The sequence below is a fragment of the Aspergillus pseudodeflectus genome (assembly GCF_044049435.1).
Source record: "Aspergillus pseudodeflectus strain CBS 756.74 chromosome Unknown BJX68scaffold_3, whole genome shotgun sequence".
Taxonomy (NCBI): domain Eukaryota; kingdom Fungi; phylum Ascomycota; class Eurotiomycetes; order Eurotiales; family Aspergillaceae; genus Aspergillus; species Aspergillus pseudodeflectus.
In genome coordinates, this window is record NW_027263779.1 from 31,258 (window position 1) to 50,916 (window position 19,659).

Genomic DNA, 19,659 nt, shown 5'->3' on the forward strand with positions numbered 1-19,659 from the left:
AAATGTTAAATGTAGTTACAGCTCTGGTTAATGATGCCCCGTGGCCGACAAATGTCCGAAAAAGGCATAAAAAGCCCGCCGCCCGCCCCGCGCCACGTTCACGACTCGCTTGACCACACGCCCTCAAGCTCTGTTCGGATATCTTCGGTTGGCCAGCCATGAACTGCTTCAGTTGCTGATAATAACTCCAGGACCTCTTTTTGTTCCCGCCCTTCTTCAACCATGTCCCCCGCAAGCCACACTGCCATGCATGCAATCAGTGAGGGCCCTGGGACTGTCGCTCTGCAACGAGCGATGGAGCATAGCAGCTTGATTGAGTAGTGCACCTCTTTCTTGACATGATACCCAAGTCAGTATCCTTCTGCCAGTACATTCGGATGCACATACCAACACTTTCTCCCACGCCGAGATCCTATTGAGTCCCACTCGGGGTTGTCTTGGGTTGTGAATCACGAGAAGGATCCGAGCCAGCGTCTTGTACGCCCATCCAATCGCTACAGGCGGATGTTAGGAAATGAGTGATCTACTGAGTTCAATCTGGGGTTGGTACCGTGCCAGTCTGCATGATATCGGACGTCCCAGCCCAAATCTACCCCGTCCTCAGCGTCTGCCCGTATATCAAAGCAGAAGGGGTCATAGGATGCTGGACGCTCGGCCTCCCATCCTGCGTTAGCGGCGAGTAACTTGTCGTACATATCGCCATTCACACTATTGTCACCAAAACAAAAGTCCAGCACATCCAAGCAATGACTACCTGCGCGGTCTGCCCATGCACCATCATGAGATAAAGACCCGAGATGATCTAACATGTCAGCCGATGGCTTCATGGCAGGGGGTCGATGCAGCTTGATCGAGGCGTAGATCTCTTGTCTTACTCCTGCCCATGCTGCGGCACGGCGAAGCCCAGACGCTAATGAGGAATCAATAGCTTGGCTCTGTAGGAGAGCACGCGTGCCTATAGAGTGCCGATATGTCTGAAAGTCTCCAAAGGGCCCGTCGAGTTCTTCATGCAGGCGGAGAATAATGGTTGCTGCCAACAAGTCATCCACGCGGTCCGGTTGCACTCGATCCAGCTCTGGGATAAGCACCCGCAAGCATCTCTGATAATAGTCAGTCGCCAGGTAGGAGTCTACATCCCTGCCAGTGAGGCACATATGCCGAGCACCCAAGGCCAGGATTGCATCCATCAGCGGGGGGTAGTTTCGGGCTCGAATGGGGACTTGAATGGCGAAGTGGCGTTCAGGATCACACATGTCAAACTACACACATTATTGTTTTTTGCTCACCAGCTGAGCCGGGATGGAGCACTTACAAATGAAGAAAGGGTTTGTGTGAAGTGTTCAAGAAGCAGGACTTCGGTCGGTCCCTGGAATGACCAGCAGCGAATCGATGGTGTTTCTACAGACGAAGGGGACTCCACCTGAAGCGCTGGTGCCTCAGGCGGGGGTGATACGTCGATAATTGTCGGTATTTGGCCTGTACTATCATCTGATTCCGATAACCGTTCTGGACTCCCTGGCGGAAGCTCCAGGGAAGTTGAGAACGCAGAAGGGGCTCGGGGAACGCGGCGCGCGTGGTGGGTATGGATGGTTTCATCGGTTTCGTCGATATATCGGACTAGGTCACAAGCGGCGTCAGACTATTGGAGCTAGACAGGCAGTCGATTAGGGCGGAATACTCTGTCCGAAGATGGTCTCCGGGATGGGAGCAGCGACTGGGGTATTCTCGGGGCGGACTTGCTTGAAACGAAGTCCCTTTCTTGGGTTGCGACACTGCTCTCCAGTTCTCTGACAAAGTCCGCACTGAGGCCGCGCCAGGTCGCCTACCTGAGGTCAGCATGCGGATGCTCAACTGAGGACATGACGGACATTTCCGGTGTAACCGACGGCATTTATCACTGACATTGATTAGCCAAGCTTCAGCCGAGTGGTGCAAAGGGAAAATCACCAGGCGTTTGATCGGGGCGGCATTTCCAACGGTCGAAGGTGAAGATCCGGGGCTGTGGGCGAATGCAAGGGATCGAGACTGGGAGCGGAGAAAGATAACCCTGCGCAGAGCATGCGGGGAAAGTCTGGGGAGTTGGAGGCGGGCAAAGTTGGCCTTTTTCATCGCATCTCCGTTGCATTAGCGCACCCATCAGCATGCTGCATCCCTTCAATTCCACCAATCATCGTGGACGCCGAGCCAGCAAATTTGGAGTAGATCGGTCAGCATCGTCGAATCCATCTAGAAACACATATAGCTGGATCACAGCTCACATTATCGTTAGAATTCATCATACTCATCATCATGCTTAGCTCTGGCATTCTGTTAGCCCTGCTGTGCAGTCAAGCAGCTGCTTCGCGCCATCCCACCCCTTGGCCCCATAGTCCTTTCCATACCGAAGGTCCGATCATCAAGGATGCCACCGGATCGCCATTTGTGTACGTCGGGATCAATTGGCCAGGCGAGGGTGAAACCATGATCCCCGAGGGTCTACAGTACTCCTCCATTGCCGACATCGTGGCCAAGATCAAATCACTCAAGTACAACTCGGTTCGGATGGGCTGGGCCACCGAGATGGTTGATGACATTCTCGACAACGGCGGCGACGTGACCATCAAGGATACCATGACCAAGGTCCTTGGTCCTCAATTGGCCTCGAATATCGTGGCTCAAATACTCAATCACAATCCCAACTTCACCGAGAACACTACCAGACTCCAGGTTTGGGATGCTGTCGCCGCGGAGCTTGCCAAACAACACCTCCATTTGGTCTTCAACAACCACGTTTCCAAGGCTCAATGGTGCTGCAGTCCAGGTGATGGCAATGGCTGGTTTGGCGACACCTACTTTGACGTGGCCAAGTGGAAGCGCAGCCTCGAGTACATGGCCCGCTACGCTGCAAAGTGGCCAGCTGCCACCGCATTCTCGCTCCGCAATGAGCTTCGAATTGTCAATAACCCTGCCAACGATACGTACGGGTGGTCGTTGTGGTATGATGAGATGATCGATGCAGCGAATATTGTCAATGCCGCCGCACCGGATGCCCTCGTCATCATCTCGGGTCTCAACTACGACCACGAACTGAATCCCATTACCGCTGGCGAACCCATCAGTCCCCCCGAGGATCAAAGAGTCTTCAGGTTGGGCGACTTTGACTACGCAGACAAGATTGTCTTTGAGCTACACAGCTACGACAACTCGATCACAAACTGTACTTTCTTCCAATCCGAACTCTACAAACGAGGGTTCAACGCCCTCGATGTGAGTCCGGCGACAACCGCGCGCAATATCGCACCCGTCATCCTCACCGAGTTTGGGTTCGCTCAGAATAGCTCCGACTACGAGGGTGTGTACGCGTCATGCCTCAAGGACTTTCTTACCGGAGATCATCGGGAGCTAGATGCGAACCGAATCAGAGGGCCGATTGGACATTTTGAATGGAACTTGGGCGGGTCATACTACATGCGCGAGGGCATTGCTGACCATGATGACTGGTGGGCACTGCTCAACCACGACTGGAGTGACTGGAGGAACCACACCGTGCTGAGGGCGTATCAGAAACCGTTGATCAAGAGTACGTTACTGCATTGAACGGTCTAAGGATCTTGGTCATGGGCTTGTCAATAGAAAACCGAGTCATGGTTAATGTACATATTTGTTCATAACTTGCTCGGACCGCGTACGTCGACAGGCTTCCACCATGGATGGAAATCGGGCTTGTGATCGTGCATGGTATCTGCGAACGCTGGGGGACGCTTCTCAAAGAAACTTCGGACACCCTCAAGATTGTCATGGCTGCCATAGCGAGCGTTGATTACTCGAGAGTCCAGCAGGTGCATCTCCTCGGGCGACTCGGGCGCGCGACACATCATATCCCTCATCAGTTTCGTGGATACGACCGAAGTATTTACGGCAATGTCCTGTGCAGTCTCTAGTGCCCGCTGTAATGTAGCCTCTGGCGTAGGGAGAATCTCGGAGAATAAACCCTGGAGGAGGGGGTCACTCGCCGAGTAAAGCGACCCTGTCGCCGCGAGATGCATGGCTTTGGACAGGCCGATCAGACGAGGCAAGAACCAGGCCGAGCACGCTTCCATGGTCAGCCCACGGCGAGCAAATACGAAGCCGACCTTGGCTTGGCTGCACGCGATGCGAATAGTCGCTGGCAGACACATGGTGATGCCGATGCCGACTGCGGCGCCATTGATGGCGACGATGGTGGGCTTGCTGCAGTTGTGGATCGCCAACGCCAGCTGACCTCCACTGCGATATTGTCAATCATACAAGGCGCATTGCTAATGGTTTTGAGCCTTACCTGTCTCTGTGATCAAGATTGCGCTGGGTCTTGCCGAACGATAGCTGATCGCTCGCCTTGCCTCGTGCTCCGAAGCCGATATTCAGATCCATCCCAGCGCAAAAGGCAGATCCGCTGCCGGTTAATACGATGGCCTTGACTCGAGGATCCACATCAAGAAGTGTGTAGAGTTTAATGAGGCTCTCCTGCATGCTCAGTGTAAAGGCATTTTTCTGCCGCGGCCGATCCAAGTGGACCAGAATGACGGGAGTTGGAGCTGGGGAGGATTCTGGGACATGCGAAACTCGGACATCACGCAGCTCCAGCTGAGAGTACGAGGCAGGAAGAGATTTCGCCATGGTGGATCGTTTCTAGAGAAAATATGATGTACTGATGGTGCTCTTAAGTGACAAGCAAGCCCACGAGCCGATCGACCCTCGGCGAGTGCGAACCTCGGTACCTGGCTGATGCCCCTCTTCCTCCATAAAAACACTCGCCTCCTCGTGCAAAGTACAAGACACCCTTTTTCAGCCGTCCGCCAAATGTCTACTCACTACCAACTCTAATCACAACTTTGCCGCGAGCGCGTTGGGTGGCGATACGCTCGTATGCGCCTAGTGCATCCTCCATGGGAAAGACCGAATCGACGGGAATCCGCAGGCGGCCCTGCTCGATGAGATGGGCCAGATAGATCGCGTCATCACGCTTCGGGGGTGAACTGATTCCAATGTATCGGCGTGGCACTCCTCCCAGGCGTGTTGGCAGCCAACTGTTGACGAGCATATTCCACACCGTCACTCCAATTCCCTCGAGCATTCCAATGTTGACCACACCCCCGTCGGGCTTCAGATAATCTGGCGAGTGCACAAACAGCTCTTGAGTGCCGACACAGTCCAGAATAAAATCGAACGGCCGATCGCCGTACATTTGCGCAAGATACGCGGAAAGAGGGAGGTGTTGTCGATAGTCAATGAACTGTATGCCCAGTTAGCCATCATGATATTTTCATCCTAAAAGTTGCAAGGTGAGCTCACCTCGTCGGCGCCCAGCGAGCGCACCATGGCCTCGTTCCCACCACTGGCGACACCAACGACCGTGGCTCCTCGAATCTTGCACAACTGCACGAGAAGCGACCCGGCTGAGCCGCTGGCCCCGTTTACCAGCACACGATGACCCTCCCGCACGCCTGCGGTTCGAATCATGTTGAGCGCCGCACTTCCCGAGCAGTGGATGCCAGAGGCAGCCGCCATGTCCACTGCAGGGTCAATGAGACACACCTTATTACTGGGGAGTCGAACATACTCGGCCAGCACGCCGTGACCCATCAACATGGCCGCGAGGGGGTTCCGAAAGGCAATGACGGGCGTGCCTGGAGTGCGCAACTCGGCCGCGGCTCCGCCGCCCGCGGCCACGATGTGTCCAGACAATTCGAGCTCGGGGACCCACGGGCCAGAAAAGGGCAGAGATGGAATTGCCTTCATCATCATCTGGGTGCTCACTTGGAGCGAGACATGCGACACGCGAACGAGCACATCCGACGAGGGCTCCGTCGGCACGTCGGGCGTGGGGATGCTGGCCAGTTGGAGCGTACTGCTGGCAGGACCACGTCTTGTACGTACCCAGGAACGCATGGTGGGTGGGAGAATGTGCTCTGTTGTGGGTGCCATTTTTCGTATTCTCATTGATGTTGCGACAGCTCCCAGGCGTGGCCATCCGGAAAATTTCGAGGGATTTTGGAGGATTTTGGGGGCGGCTCGGGGCGAGTCATCTCACCAGGCACCAGCCAGGATGACGCATTGACCGTCTTCTTTTGAACATGTTGCTTCCTGCAGCTTGTTCCATATCTCGAGTAGATCGGAATTTATTCTATCGTGCATACCCACCTGCTGGAGCCCCAGAGTCTCACGACCCCATTAATCTGATGCAAGTCTTCCATTAGAATTCCTTTGTCAGCATCATGTTGATTTGTTCCCTTCTTCCCCGCGCTCTTTCCCCACATGCCAATTGCCAAGACGGAAAAGGAGACGGTCAAGTTATTCCAAGATCCAAAGGTCGTCTTCCCCGTCCCACTGCAGACACTCGCAGTTATGGAGCCAATCTCCCCAGATGGCAACCCTACGACTCCCGATTCATCAGAGGCCTGGAGTCGTAGATCGGGCCGGATCCGTGTGACGCGTGCCTGCGATCGGTGCAAAAAGTAAGCTGCTGTCATCTCCCCACTGCTCGGCAATGGTCGTTTAACGTGTCGCAGAAGAAAGGTGCGATGTACCGGCCAGCGCCCATGCCATGTGTGCATCGAGGCATCCACCACCTGCTCCTACAACGCATCCTACACTCGAGGAAGACGACCAGCCGTTCGAGTGACAGACCTCGGCCCTCCTGCTCGCCTGGCTGCAGGCCCACGAGCTCTCCAGGACAAAAGCCAACGAACGATCCGCTGTCCTCCCAATTCGACCGCTACTGATCCTGCATCTCACGAGGCCTTGCTGCAAGGGAACCTCTTGCCCAATAGCGAGCCTGTCTCGCGCACCTCACCGGAGCCGGCAGAGGCTGATCTGGAGGGCCACTATGTCGGTCCCTCATCCGGTCTTTCGTTTCTCGCTCGAGTCCAAAAGCGCTTCCAACAGTCCGTTGCGCTTCCAAGAGGTATTTCCGTCTTCAACTTTGGTGACTCTCCATTGCCTTACGACGATGCGTGCTCTCTCACTGGTGAGACTGCTCCCATCGTTCCCGACTTGACCTTTGCCATGCTACTTCACCGCGAGGACACTGCGGCCCTCGTCCGTAGATACTTTGATTTTGCTGTCCCTGTCGATCGTTTTCTGCATCGCCCAACCATCGAGCAATGGTTTGACGAGTTCTACGAGACTCGTGGTGTCATGCGCGAGCGAGATGCAGCCCCTGCGCAGACAGCAGTGCTCTTCATGATTTTCGCCATTGCGCAGGAGCATACCGTGCCCAAGCTTTCTCCGGTAGAGGCCAACACGAGGTATGCCGAGCTCTTGCATATCCAATCGGGTCGCCAATGCTAATACGTCGTTCCAGTGGTCGGTATTTTCGAGCAGCAAACCAACAGCTATCCAAGGAGAGTGGACCTGTCCGGCTTGCGAGCATTCAGGCTCGGCTGTGCCAGTGTCTCTGGCTTCTTTCCCAGTCCCGTATCAACCACTGCTGGAGTCTTTTCGGAACCGTCAGCCGGCTGATCTTCGCTCTGGGTCTCCATCGCTATCGACAAGCATCCTCGAGCACCATGACTCAGGTCGAGATTGAATGCCGTCGTCGAACCTTTTGGAGCGCATACAGCCTTGACAACTATCTCAGTACTGCCCTTGGAAGACCGCGAACGTTTAACGACAAGGATATCGATCAACAGTTTCCATCATGTGTGGACGATCAAGATATTCCCAAAAGCACTGACTCGCTCACTCTTCCCCCTGACCGAGGGCTGTCTACGATGTTTGGCCCAGTCAGCTACGCAAAGTACATCTTTACCCCGGTTGCGGCTCACTCACAGCTGACATGGTGTTGCATAGGCTATCTCAGATCCTGAGTGGGGTGTTGAGCGACATCTACTCAATCAAAGCCATGTCCATGACCGAGCGGTTCTCGCTAACAGCCAAGTATATGAATCAAGTCAGAGCATGGCGCGCGGAGCTATCTGATTTTCTCGGTCAAAGCAGTTCAAATGCTGCGCCGTTGGTTCTCATCTATCAACGACAACAGAATATCTTGCACCTTGCCTATTGGCATACGGTCATCCTCATCAATCGCCCGCTTTTGCTCGCCAATTTCGCGAGATTAACCAACAGGACCTCGACGACGCAGCGCCAAGACCAAGAGCGACAGGTCCATGTCGCAGAAAGTGTTGATGAGTGTCTCAACGCAGGGATGGAGATCGTTCGGATCGTGGACAGGATGATCCAGGCCAACCAGCTCTTTCGGGCCTTTTGGGTATGTTACTATACCCGAACGTTTGGCAACCGCTTACACCCAACTGGCAGTTCACGCCCTATTTCGCATTCTCCGCATCCGTGATTCTCTATGTCTACACTATACAGCACAGCAACGAGCCGAATGAGACCTACACGACCTATTTCACCGCCGCCGAACGATGCCAGCGGCAGATTTTCGACACGTCTGAGCCAGGATCACTAACTGCACGTTATTGTCTCGTCCTGGAGGAGCTTCGGAGTGAGGCACTACGTCAAATAGCAACAGTACAGTTTCCAGATAATCAACCAACACCAAGCCATCGTTCATTGAATACAATGAGTGCACAAGTCGAGGGGCTTAGTTCGAGTGTGCAGGATATCGGAGATGGGTTCCCCAATTCGATTCCTGGCCTGGAAGCAATGGGTAACCTAGGCGATTTCCACCTCAGTCCGAGCGATTCTTTGCAAGACCTGACTAGTTGGGGCCAGTTTGACTCGATGGTGAGTGTGGCGACCCTGGTATAAATCCTCGATCACCTCTTGGCTAACCGTCCGTGATTACAGGCAATTTCCGGCTTCAATGGATTGTACAACCTGTAATCAACAGTATTGTTGTTTCCTTTTTCATAAGCGAGCCGGCCATTCGTAGATTCACTCCAAGATCGTATCTACAAAGTAGTCATACCCAATTTATGTCCACTCTCCATCGGATAATTCCAACCAATGATGAGCATTTACGGCTCCGACGGAGCTGACTTTTCCGTAAGATCACATGATCATCGTCGCTTTATCAGGACAAGCTGCGGGGGAGATCTCTTGTGGAATGCAAAATCATGTCGCTGCAAGGAAAGGTGTATGCTGTCACAGGCGCTGGAAGTGGTATTGGCCTGGCCACAGCCAAACTCATCGCCGCCCGCGGCGGAATCGTCTGTCTCGCCGACGTTGATCTACATCAGGCCGAATCACATTTCTCCGCCCAGGATCCGCCTGTCGAGTTCATGGCCACACAAGTCGACGTCTCGAACAGACAACAAGTCGACAACTGGATTTCGGACATCAAGGCCAAATATCATCGTCTCGATGGGGCAGCCAACGTTGCGGGGATTATTGGCAAAGACCACGGAGTCAAGTCGGTTGCGGAGCTTGACGACGACGAATGGTTTAAGATTTTGAACGTCAACCTCACAGGACTCATGTATTGCCTGAGAGCTGAGCTGAACCATATCAGTGATGGTGGCTCCATTGTCAATATGGCATCGATACACGCTACAACTGGTGGGTACCCTGGCTCTGAATCGTTCCACTGTGTCTAGCTTCCATGAACAAACTGGCTGACGTCCGGATCACGACGAGTAGGGGTGGCATACCATGGGGCATACGCCGCAAGCAAACATGGTGTTCTGGGACTGACTCGCGTGGCCGCAAAGGAGAATGGGCACCGCGAGGTTCGAGTCAACGCCGTTGCTCCAGGACCAATCTACACGCCAATGATGCAGGGTCATTGGGATCAGGTCGGGCGAGCATCTGACGCTCCCTTTGATGATCCAATTGCATTTCAGCGGCAGGGTACGGCGGAGGAAGTTGCCAAGGTCATTCTGTTCTTACTCGGGCCTGAAAGCTCGTTTGTCAGTGGAAGTTGTTATTCTGTTGACGGAGCATGGATATAGGGAGTATATATTTATATCTTGTCCACACTGCAGCCTCGAATGTCTGGTGTGTTGAATATATTGTCGTGTTGGCTGAACCCCGACCCACTCCCGCCTTGGCTATAATCGCCTTACTGTCGACATTGACTAGCAAGCTTGATGTGTGCAGTCTATATACAAGTAATGAAGCATTAGACAATCTCTGCGTACGGGAACGACACTTTGATATTGCTTCTCGAGCAAAATAGGAACAAAAATCTTTGTAAAAACATACAACAGTAGGGATTCGCATGTGGTCACCCACCATACTACTAACCTACCGGCGTGTGGCTTAAGTACGGCTGAGCGGACGGGAAGCCCTGTTCTCCACACCCTGTGGTCGTATGTACTAGCTTTAAGAACAATTTTATTTATATAGAGAGGACACCATCTCCGAGATGGACAGTGTCTACCAGCTCCCTAATCCCAGTAATCCAAGGGCTGATTTCCACTGCACGCTGGTTTACCCTCACCACTCCCGTAGCTCGCCACAGGGCCCGCGAAACTCTGGCGTGGGCCATGGCTTTGCGTCCCTAGACAGCCTCCTCACTTGCAGCTCGTCAATCTCAATCCCCAGCCCCGGCCCAGCCAGTACGTCAACATATCCGTCTCGCACTTTCCAAACCTCGGGGTTTTTGATATAGCTCGTGATGTCCTGTCCAGTGTTGTTATAGTGCATTCCAAGCCCCATTTCCTGTATGGCAAAATTAGCCAACGTTGCATTGACCTGCATGTTGGCGGCGAGGGCGATGGGTCCTAAAGGGCAATGTGGTGCAACGCCCACGTCGTAAGTCTCGCACATGGCCGCAATGCGTCTCAGTTCTGAGATGCCACCAACATGGCAGATATCGGGCTGCAGTATATCCACACACCCTGCCTCCAAGAATGGCCGTACATCCCAGCGACTATACAAGCGCTCCCCGAGCGCAAGTGGAACCGTAGTCAGTTCTGAGACCTGCTTTATCGCTCCAATATGTTCCCCAAGTAGGGGCTCCTCAATGAAAAGTGGTTCAAGCGGCTCCAACAGTCTTGCAAGCTGCTTAGCCATGGGCCTATGAACTCGGCCATGAAAGTCGACGGCAACATCAACTCCCAGTGCTTTGACAGCTTTGAGCCGGTTTACGACCTCTGCAAGTACCGATGGTGAGTCAAGCCAGGCCGTATCCCCCGTACCATTCATCTTGACGGCGTGAAATCCCTGGTTTATACGTTCTTGGCTAATGAAAATGAGCACGGATACCAACGAGGCAGGTGGTAATGTACGTTTGAGCTTCAACTTCTGTTGGCCGGTCTCCCCCAACCCAAGCGTATACTCGGATCTTGTCCCTGACCTTGCCCCCCAGCAGGTGGTATATAGGCACCCCAAGCTTCTTGGCTTGCGTAAGTGTCAGCCAAGGCTCTTTATCCTTGCATACTCGTGAAGCAAGAATCAGGGCAGGATTGCGAGAATCTCTTCAAACCTTTCAAGTCCCACAGGGCAATGTCGATGCCTGAGAGAGCACTCATAAAGACCGGTCCTCCGCGGTAGAAGCTGCCGCGCCACGAGAGCTGCCAAATATTCTCAATGTCGCTAAACCATCACGTCAGAGGTTGTACATCTGATTGGGGAACATGGCCACTATACTCTGCGTCTAGCCCCTTGTACCTCTCAAACCAGCCGTCCAGACACCCTTCCACTGCACCAGTGTGACCCTCGAGGGACGCTTCGCCCCATCCAAAGGAACCCGTGTCATCTGTGATTTTCACAAAGAGCCACCGAGGAGGTACTCGAAAGTACTCCATAAGCACAATCCTGCCCATTTTGAAATGGGACGATAATGGTTGCCGAGCCAGGGAAACGGGGGCCACCGGATATTTGGGGAGCGCAAGCACGAGACAGAAAACCGTAGACCGCTTCGGATATCCACCTGCGCAGGCTTTGGCCAGCTTATCCGACGGAGCTCATTGTGTACTTGCCAAGCCGGAAACCCTCATCTGGCTTTTGAAGGATCATCGTGCCTCTCCCCAGCTGACATTTCGGCTCTCCACACGATCCAAGGGGGTTGTTCTTAAGCCGCTCGTCTTGCCTTGGACTAAGTCTCCGACCCACCAAGCCACTAGCCTTTATTTCGAATTCTACTTTTAGTTATACACTCCTGACGGTTATACCACCATGGCGACGACCAACGACAGTGTCCGTGGGACAGGCGACCCTTCGGACCTCGAGGCCCCCATCACCTGGAAAGGCTATCTTGTCTGTGTCTCGGCTGCATTTGGAGGTGTCTTCTTTGGATACGATATCGGCTGGATGTCGGGCGTGCTGGGAATGCCGTATGTCATTCAGCAGTACACTGGCTTGGAGTACGACTTCAACGCTGGAGCTCCGGTCGATTCCTCGCGCCCGTTCGCAATTCCGTCGTCTGACAAGTCCCTTATGACCTCGATTCTGTCGCTCGGAACCTTCCTGGGCGCCATCGTTGCGGGTGACCTGGCTGATCTCTGGGGACGCCGGATTACTATCCTCATGGGCTGCGCGATATTTAGCTGTGGGGTTGTCCTTCAAACAGCGAGCAGCGGACAGTTGGCCGTGATGACCATCGGACGTTTCGTGGCCGGCCTTGGTGTAGGCTTCGAGTCTGCCGTCATCATCCTCTACATGTCCGAGGTTTCGCCCAAGAAGATCCGAGGGGCTGTCGTGTCTGCTTACCAGTTTGCCATGTGAGTTGCCGCGTGGATCAAGGCAATACACGAGTGAGGACTGACCCCTGAGATCATAGCACCATCGGCTTGTTACTCGCCAACTGCGTCGTCTACGGAACTCAGGACCGAAATGACACCATTTCCTATCGTGTTCCAATTGCGATTCAGTTTATCTGGGCTATTATACTTGCCGTCGCCCTGTTTGTTCTCCGTATGACCCTCGTACGCCATTGACCCTTTAGTTGAAGAACTAATACAAGTCTACAGCCGAGTCCCCTCGTTATTTCGTCAAGAAAGGACAACTCGACAGGGCAACGGACTCGCTCTGCTACATCCGCGGACAGCCGGCCGACTCCCACTACATCCGGAATGAACTGGCGGAAATCGTCGCAAACCATGAATACGAGTCGCTCGTCACCCCCGAGACCGGATACATCAGTTCGTGGCTTGTCTGCTTCAAAGGCTCCATCAGTAAGCCCAGCTCGAATATCAGAAGGACCATTGTTGGGGCGGGCATTCAAGGCATGCAGCAGCTCAGCGGCATGAACTTTATCTTCTACTACGGAACGACCTTCTTTCAGCAGTTGGGCACAATCTCGGATCCATTTCTCATCTCCCTCATCACAACCCTCGTCAATGTCGTCTCCACTCCACTTGCCTTCTGGACAATCGAGCGCTTTGGGCGCCGGCCGTTGCTCGTTTATGGCGGGCTTGGGATGTTCCTGATGCAATACATCATCGCAGCCGTCGGAACAGCTCAGCCCAACAACGAAACAGCCGTCAAGGGCATGATTGCAGTCATCTGTTTTCAAATTTTCTTCTTCGCCACCACCTGGGGTCCGACGGCGTGGGTTGTTGTGGGCGAAACCTTTTCTCTCCCGATCCGGTCTCGCGGTGTTGCCATCTCCACGGCATCCTGTTGGTTCTGGAACTGCATCCTCGCGGTCATAGCTCCGTATATGACCGGTGATGAAAAGGGAGCAGTCAACCTGGGACCCAAGGTGTTTTTCTTCTGGGGCTCGCTGTGTCTTTTGGGAGCGTTGTTCGCGTATTTCCTGGTTCCGGAGATGAAGGGTCTCTCGCTTGAGCAGGTGGATCGCATGTTGGAGGAGGTTAGCCCACGCAACAGTGCTAAATGGGTACCGCGGACAACCTTTGCGCAGGAGATGGGCCACCTTGACAAGGCCCAGGTGGTCCATGCCGAAGACACCGCGCATGAGGGAGCTTAGACGTGTGCCAAGATGATCTTTCGAGGGGACTTTGTATCTCGAAGGCAGAATGAGTAGTTACTCTCCATAGTGTCAGGTATGTAGTGAGATAGTCCATGTACTGTTGGCTCGGCTGGTAAATCTCATATCCCAATGAAAACGTGAATTATAATCATGCTCCGCTTCATGCTCCTGTATAGACCTCATTATTATTCTTTGGATCTTCTTCATCATCCCCATGCGTTCCGGACGATGACAGAAGGGAACGGGACCAGGCAATGAACAACCTTGGCCCTTTTCCCCTTCCTCCTTCCAGGGTCTGAGATATCCGCCGGATGCCAAAGCGGACCCGAAAAGAGCCGAGCTCTGCAACTGGCTTATCCATGCCCAGCGTTTTCCGAGATCCCCGAGGTCATGCTATTGGCCACTACGGTGACGATCCAATTTATTCATTAGGCCCCTGTTTCACGTTGATTGGCCTCATGAACAACGAAGGCGAGCTTCGATATCCGTGGTGAGGTCTGACCCCCTGGCCAATTTCCACCTCTATTTACCACCACGTCGCCTTGTGCTCTTGTTCTTATCATACATTGTCACTTCATACCTTACGCGAGTCCTACATCCCACCACGCCTCATCATGAACATCGCCTACGGGGCCTTAATCGGCACCATCGTGTCTTTGATGGCGCCCAAGAGTTTGGCCTCGTCTGTATCCACAGTTACCGGCAGAGCAAGCCCTCTGCTTTACGTCGGGGTAGACTGGTCCTCCGTGTTGGTGGAGGAGCGAGACTACGGAGTTGTTTACAAAGACTCCCAGTCGGTCGAGAAGCCACTGGAACGAATCCTCGTCGAGGCCGGCGTCAACTTGGTCCGCCAACGAGTCTGGACGGTCGACGGGGATTACGGGATCCAGTACAACCTCCAGCTGGCGAGACGGGCAACAGATGCAGGGTTGATGTTTGGTCTCAATCTCCACTACAGCGACACATGGACCAACCCAGGGCAGCAAGATATTCCAACTGGCTGGCCGACTGAGATTGATGCACTCGAAACTCAACTATACGCCTATACGTCGGAAGTCTGCGAGGCATTCGCGGCGGAGAACCTTTACCCCGAAACAATTACGATCGGCAACGAGATCCCATCAGGGATGCTCTGGCCCACCGGTAGCTACGAAAACCCAGAGAATCTTGCCCGTCTTCTGCACACCGCGGCGCGTGCGGTGCGAGAATCATCATTGGGAGGGCATACCAAGGTCGTGACCCACCTTGCCCACGGCTATGACGCTGAACTGCAGCATTGGTTCTATGATCTAGTCTTGAACACCGGCCATCTCTCCCTCGACGACTGGGATGTCATTGCCGTCTCATTCTACCCCTTCTGGGGCGAAGGCGCCACAATGGATGCCTTGACTGCAAGTTTGACCAGCCTCGCCACGCAATACCAAAAAGAAGTTCAGGTGGTTGAAACCAACTGGCCGACCCAGTGCTCCAACCCCGCGTCCCCGTTTCCCGCTGATCAGCTTGATATTCCCCTGAGTCCGGCTGGTCAGGCAGAGTATCTACAACGTTTGGCCTCGACTCTCAAAGCGATTCCGGGGGCCACTGGCTTGAACTATTGGGAGCCCGCGTGGATTCACAACGCTGTTTTGGGATCTCCCTGCGAGAGTAACGTTCTTTTCGACCCCAACGGTCAGGCTTATGAGAGTCTATCCATTTTGGGCACTCTGTATTAAACTCATCTTTGAGGGTAGGTTCGCACGGAAATCAGGAAGTGGAATTAGGCACACCAAGATGATACTAGCTTTGTCATAGTGCCATATCAAGTGAATTATTATTCAAACTAAGCTGTTGCGATTCCCTGTCTAGCCGTCCTCAGTACGACCCCTAGACAGTTCTTAGCCATTGACGGCGCCAAAGATTAACTTTGAAGCCCTTGTTCTTGCGTTATGCTATTTCTGTTGCATAAATAGTTGGTTCTACTTGCCGCAATTCACCGCTCTGCTAGAAAGGCCAATGTCAGGGCATCTCGGACCTCTACGCGGCCGTCGGACACAGGACAATCAAAATCATGCGCTGAGACGGGCGGATGAAGGGTTGAATATCCGTCGGAGGCAAAGTAAGATCCGACCCCACGCCAAGAAACATACTCCGTACAGCCGTCGATATGTGGGCATTTTATCCACATTTTCCGTTCTCCAAAGCCAAGACGGATGCTATGGCTTACGGCTAAAAAGACAGCCTGGAGGCGGCCCCGGGGGAAGTGCGGGGATACCAGGGTTTCCATATTAAGCATATTTCGGACGATCAGAAGCCATGGGGTGGTATAAAAGCGTCGAAGAGAAACCGCCATGAGCAGGTCAGATCAATTGCAAAGTGTTATCGACCGCTTCTCTTTCAGGGCTGTTGTCGCTCAGTAATTATGAAGCTTTGGCACACTCTGGGGAGTGGGCTGGCCATCACCGGTCTTGCGAGTCAAGCTACTGCGCAGGATTGGCCTCTCCACGACAATGGTCTGAACAAGGTTGTACAATGGTACCACCCCCTGCATATGTATTGTTCACCATGGGTACTGACCCGGCATGACGCAGGGACCATTACAGCGTGATGGTCAATGGCGAACGCCTGTTTCTTTGGTCTGGAGAAGTACGTCAGATCTCCCCTCGGGCTGCCGTATACGCACAGTTGGCTGACCTTTGAACCAGCTACATCTCTGGCGTATCCCTGTGCCTGAGCTATGGCGGGATATTCTTCAAAAGATAAAGGCAGCCGGGTAAGCCCAGCTCATGAGTATTCGGCTGATACTGGACCATTTACTTATCCGCATAGATTCAACGGAATCGGTCTCTACGAACACTGGGGGTGGCATGCTCCCAACAACGAAACATTGGATTTCGAAACAGGAGCGCATGACTTTGCCAAAGCCTTTGATATAGCCCAAGAGGTTGGTCTTTACATCGTCTACCGACCTGGGCCGTACAGCAACGCAGAGGCAAATGGAGGAGGCTTCCCTGGATGGCTGACTACTGGCGAATACGGGCCTCTTCGCGACAACAGCACGGAATACACAAAGGTTTGGACCCGTTACTCTGGGGCCGTGGCAGAGTACGTGCGACCGTACCTGATTACCAATGGAGGTCCAATCATCATGTGGCAGATTGAAAATGAATACGGCGTGCAGTGGATAGATCAAGAGACAAGAACACCGAATGAAACCGCCGTTCATTACATGGAGCTGCTGGAGGAAAAGCACAGAGGTTGGGATATTGACGTCCCGTTTACTGCAAACAACCCCAACATGTGGACGCGCTCCTGGTCCAAGGATTTCAGCAACGTTGGCGGCGAGGCAGATGTGTATGGACTGGACCACTATCCGGCCTGCTGGACCTGCAACCTGGAACAATGCGTCTCCGTCAACGGCCAGGTAGAGCCATACACCGTCTTTGATTACTACAGCCACTTCCAGGAGGTGGCCCAGACACAACCCTCGTTCTTGATGGAGTTCCAGGGAGGCTCATTCAACCCTTGGGATGGACCGGCTGGGGGTTGCAGAGAAAACATGGGACCAGGCTGGGTGAACCTGTTCTTCCGCCACAACCTGGCCCAGAAGGTGTCGGCTGTCAACATCTACATGCTCTACGGCGGCACCAACTGGGGCAATATCGGCTTCCCCGAGGTCGGGACCAGCTATGACTACTCGGCTCCCATCCATGAGAATAGGTTGATTAGCGACAAGTACAGTGAAAGCAAGCTCTTCGGCCTTTTTATGCGCGTTGCCCGCGACTTCACCAAAGTCGAGCGTGTTGGGAACAGTACGGCGTACGCCACCGACTCGGACATCTTCACGACGGAACTCCGGAACCCTGATACGGACGCTGCTTACTACGTCGTTCGCCACGACTACTCCCCCTCCACAGAGGTGACCAAGTTCCGGTTGGATGTATCCACTGGGATCGGCGACCTCACGGTGCCCAGCAGAGGATCCATCACGCTCAACGGAACCGAGTCCAAGGTCCTCGTCACCGACTTCAGCATTGGATCATCCGGCAAAAAAATCACCTACGCCACTCTGGAAGTCCTCACCGTCGCCGATCTAGGAGACCGGCAAGTCGTCGTTTTCTGGGCTCCAGAGGGAGAAGAGGGCGAGTTCCTGCTCAAAGGCGCCAAGTCGGGCAGGGTCGTCAGTGGCAACGCCGACACGAAGCGCACATTGACCAAGACTGGCAATGGCGTGGTGGCAAACGTGGTCACTGGCCAAGAGAAGCTGGTGATTGACTACAATAACCAGGTCCAGGCAGTGGTCGTTGATCGGCAGGGCGCTTACAAGTTCTGGGCTCCTACACTGAACAATGACCCTCTCGCGTGGGAGAACTCTACAGGTATCCACCCAGCCGTTGCTGCGTGCAGGGAATGCTCAGGTGCTAACAGACAACTATAGTTCTTGTCCAGGGGCCGTACCTCATTCGCACCGCCGAAATCGAAGGCGACACCATCCACATCACGGGCGACTGGAATGAAGAAACCGACGTCGACATTTGGGCACCGAAAAGGGTCAAGAAGGCCACATTCAACGGTTCAAAGCTCAAGGTCAAGAAGTCCAAGTACGGCACTTTGATTGGAACACTTCCCGCACCAGAAGTCACTCTTGAGAGCCTGACAGCCAACCTGCCGCCTCTTACGGAATGGAAGGTCGCCGACAACCTCCCAGAGACAGCGACAGACTACGACGATTCCAACTGGACCGGTGAGAGAAGTACCAACTCGCCATATCTGAGCCTCATGAACTAACAAGCCCCTGCCCAGATGCGGATCATATGGGAACGCCTCACTTTGTTCCCCCAGACACGTACCCCGTGCTCTTTGCGGATGAGTATGGCTACCAGGCTGGTAACATTCTCTGGCGAGGCCACTTCGATGCTCCAGCCGACGATACGCCCACCGGTGCTTATCTTCGTGTTATTGGTGGCCTTGCTAGCGGGTTCTCAGTCTACGCCAACGGCAGATTCCTCGGGTCCTGGCACGGCGCAATGGCCAACAAGACGGGAGAGCTCCAGGTAACCTTCGAAGATGTGCCGCTCAGCACCGAGGGCGACAACGTCCTTTTTGTCATCCAGGATACCATGGGCAAAGAGCAGCGAGAGGCAGCACCCGACCCACGAGGCATTCTCAACGCCACTTTGATCACTGCGGGTGGGGATTCCGCCGGCTTTACCTCATGGAAGGTCGCCGGCAACGCGGGTGGCAATCGCCTCCTGGAGCCGATTCGTGGGACGTATAATGAGGGCGGCCTCCATGCAGAGCGCCTTGGCTGGCATCTCCCCGGCTTCGACGATGCCGCTTGGGAGACTGGAACACCAGCTGATGGATTTACTGGTGCCGGTTCACGCTTCTATCGTACTGTTGTGCCATTGGATATCCCAGAGGGCTACGACGTCAGCCTGGCTTTTGAGCTCCAGGCAGAGGAGAGAGCGAAGCTTCGAGCTCAGTTGTACGTCAATGGGTACCAGTTTGCGAAAACTCTCCCCTTCATCTCTAATGAAATTACATTCCCTGGTACGTGCGCCCTATAGCTCTACATATTAGGCTTGTTAACATGTTCGAAACTAACTATTCTGCCAGTCTTTCCGGGCATCCTCAACTACAATGGTGACAACACTATTGGGCTTAGTATCTGGGCAATGGACGAGGCTGGGGGGTCCCTTGATGTGCAGTGGAAGGTGCTGGGCGCGCATCGGTCAGCTTTTGATCCTCTATTTGACGGCGAATACCTTCGCCCTGGGTGGACGGATCGCTCCCAATATGCCTAAGGGATCAGACCACGCCTGAAGAGCCGCATGGAATCCGATCACGACTGGTCACAATAGGTGTTTTGAGAACGT

At 53.9% G+C, this 19,659-nt stretch overlaps 9 protein-coding genes across 9 annotated transcripts; 5 read left to right on the forward strand and 4 right to left on the reverse strand.

Annotated features, from left to right (window-relative positions):
* Positions 1–98: 98 nt before the first annotated feature.
* Positions 99–2,109, reverse strand: BJX68DRAFT_261597 (Zn(II)2Cys6 transcription factor; the record flags this gene model as incomplete). Its single annotated transcript, XM_071044184.1, has 6 exons — positions 99–332; positions 388–494; positions 551–1,259; positions 1,313–1,617; positions 1,679–1,822; positions 1,869–2,109. 6 exons carry the CDS (start codon positions 2,107–2,109, stop codon positions 99–101), a joined length of 1,740 nt encoding a protein of 579 aa, XP_070904085.1.
* A 180-nt stretch (positions 2,110–2,289) lies between these two features.
* Positions 2,290–3,576, forward strand: BJX68DRAFT_261598 (glycoside hydrolase superfamily; the record flags this gene model as incomplete). Its single annotated transcript, XM_071044185.1, has 1 exon — positions 2,290–3,576. One exon carries the CDS (start codon positions 2,290–2,292, stop codon positions 3,574–3,576), a length of 1,287 nt encoding a protein of 428 aa, XP_070904086.1.
* Positions 3,577–3,621: 45 nt separating this feature from the next.
* On the reverse strand, positions 3,622–4,960 carry BJX68DRAFT_113735 (ClpP/crotonase-like domain-containing protein). The gene is made up of 2 exons (XM_071035951.1): positions 4,298–4,960; positions 3,622–4,245 (listed from the first exon to the last, which is right to left on the reverse strand). The coding sequence occupies exons 1-2, from the start codon at positions 4,633–4,635 to the stop codon at positions 3,645–3,647; spliced, it is 939 nt and encodes a 312-aa protein (XP_070904087.1). The 5' UTR covers positions 4,636–4,960; the 3' UTR covers positions 3,622–3,644.
* On the reverse strand, positions 4,823–5,907 carry BJX68DRAFT_261600 (NAD(P)-dependent alcohol dehydrogenase; the record flags this gene model as incomplete). Its single annotated transcript, XM_071044186.1, has 2 exons — positions 4,823–5,251; positions 5,311–5,907. The coding sequence occupies 2 exons, from the start codon at positions 5,905–5,907 to the stop codon at positions 4,823–4,825; spliced, it is 1,026 nt and encodes a 341-aa protein (XP_070904088.1).
* Positions 5,908–6,363: 456 nt separating this feature from the next.
* Positions 6,364–9,875, forward strand: BJX68DRAFT_252208 (uncharacterized protein; the record flags this gene model as incomplete). The annotated part of the gene is made up of 7 exons (XM_071042508.1): positions 6,364–6,473; positions 6,528–7,265; positions 7,322–7,756; positions 7,810–8,227; positions 8,278–8,709; positions 9,060–9,483; positions 9,565–9,875. The coding sequence occupies 7 exons, from the start codon at positions 6,364–6,366 to the stop codon at positions 9,873–9,875; spliced, it is 2,868 nt and encodes a 955-aa protein (XP_070904089.1).
* A 487-nt stretch (positions 9,876–10,362) lies between these two features.
* BJX68DRAFT_276576 (enolase C-terminal domain-like protein) lies at positions 10,363–11,693 on the reverse strand (the record flags this gene model as incomplete). Its single annotated transcript, XM_071048133.1, has 4 exons — positions 10,363–11,110; positions 11,157–11,268; positions 11,354–11,463; positions 11,518–11,693. The coding sequence occupies 4 exons, from the start codon at positions 11,691–11,693 to the stop codon at positions 10,363–10,365; spliced, it is 1,146 nt and encodes a 381-aa protein (XP_070904090.1).
* A 352-nt stretch (positions 11,694–12,045) lies between these two features.
* BJX68DRAFT_252210 (sugar porter family MFS transporter) lies at positions 12,046–13,801 on the forward strand (the record flags this gene model as incomplete). Its single annotated transcript, XM_071042509.1, has 3 exons — positions 12,046–12,590; positions 12,650–12,783; positions 12,840–13,801. The coding sequence occupies 3 exons, from the start codon at positions 12,046–12,048 to the stop codon at positions 13,799–13,801; spliced, it is 1,641 nt and encodes a 546-aa protein (XP_070904091.1).
* A 662-nt stretch (positions 13,802–14,463) lies between these two features.
* On the forward strand, positions 14,464–15,516 carry BJX68DRAFT_252211 (glycosyl hydrolase 53; the record flags this gene model as incomplete). Its single annotated transcript, XM_071042510.1, has 1 exon — positions 14,464–15,516. The coding sequence occupies one exon, from the start codon at positions 14,464–14,466 to the stop codon at positions 15,514–15,516; it is 1,053 nt and encodes a 350-aa protein (XP_070904092.1).
* A 686-nt stretch (positions 15,517–16,202) lies between these two features.
* Positions 16,203–19,587, forward strand: BJX68DRAFT_276579 (glycoside hydrolase family 35 protein; the record flags this gene model as incomplete). The annotated part of the gene is made up of 7 exons (XM_071048134.1): positions 16,203–16,315; positions 16,372–16,426; positions 16,486–16,553; positions 16,610–18,159; positions 18,219–18,524; positions 18,584–19,333; positions 19,400–19,587. The coding sequence occupies 7 exons, from the start codon at positions 16,203–16,205 to the stop codon at positions 19,585–19,587; spliced, it is 3,030 nt and encodes a 1,009-aa protein (XP_070904093.1).
* Between the last annotated feature and the right edge of the window lie 72 nt (positions 19,588–19,659).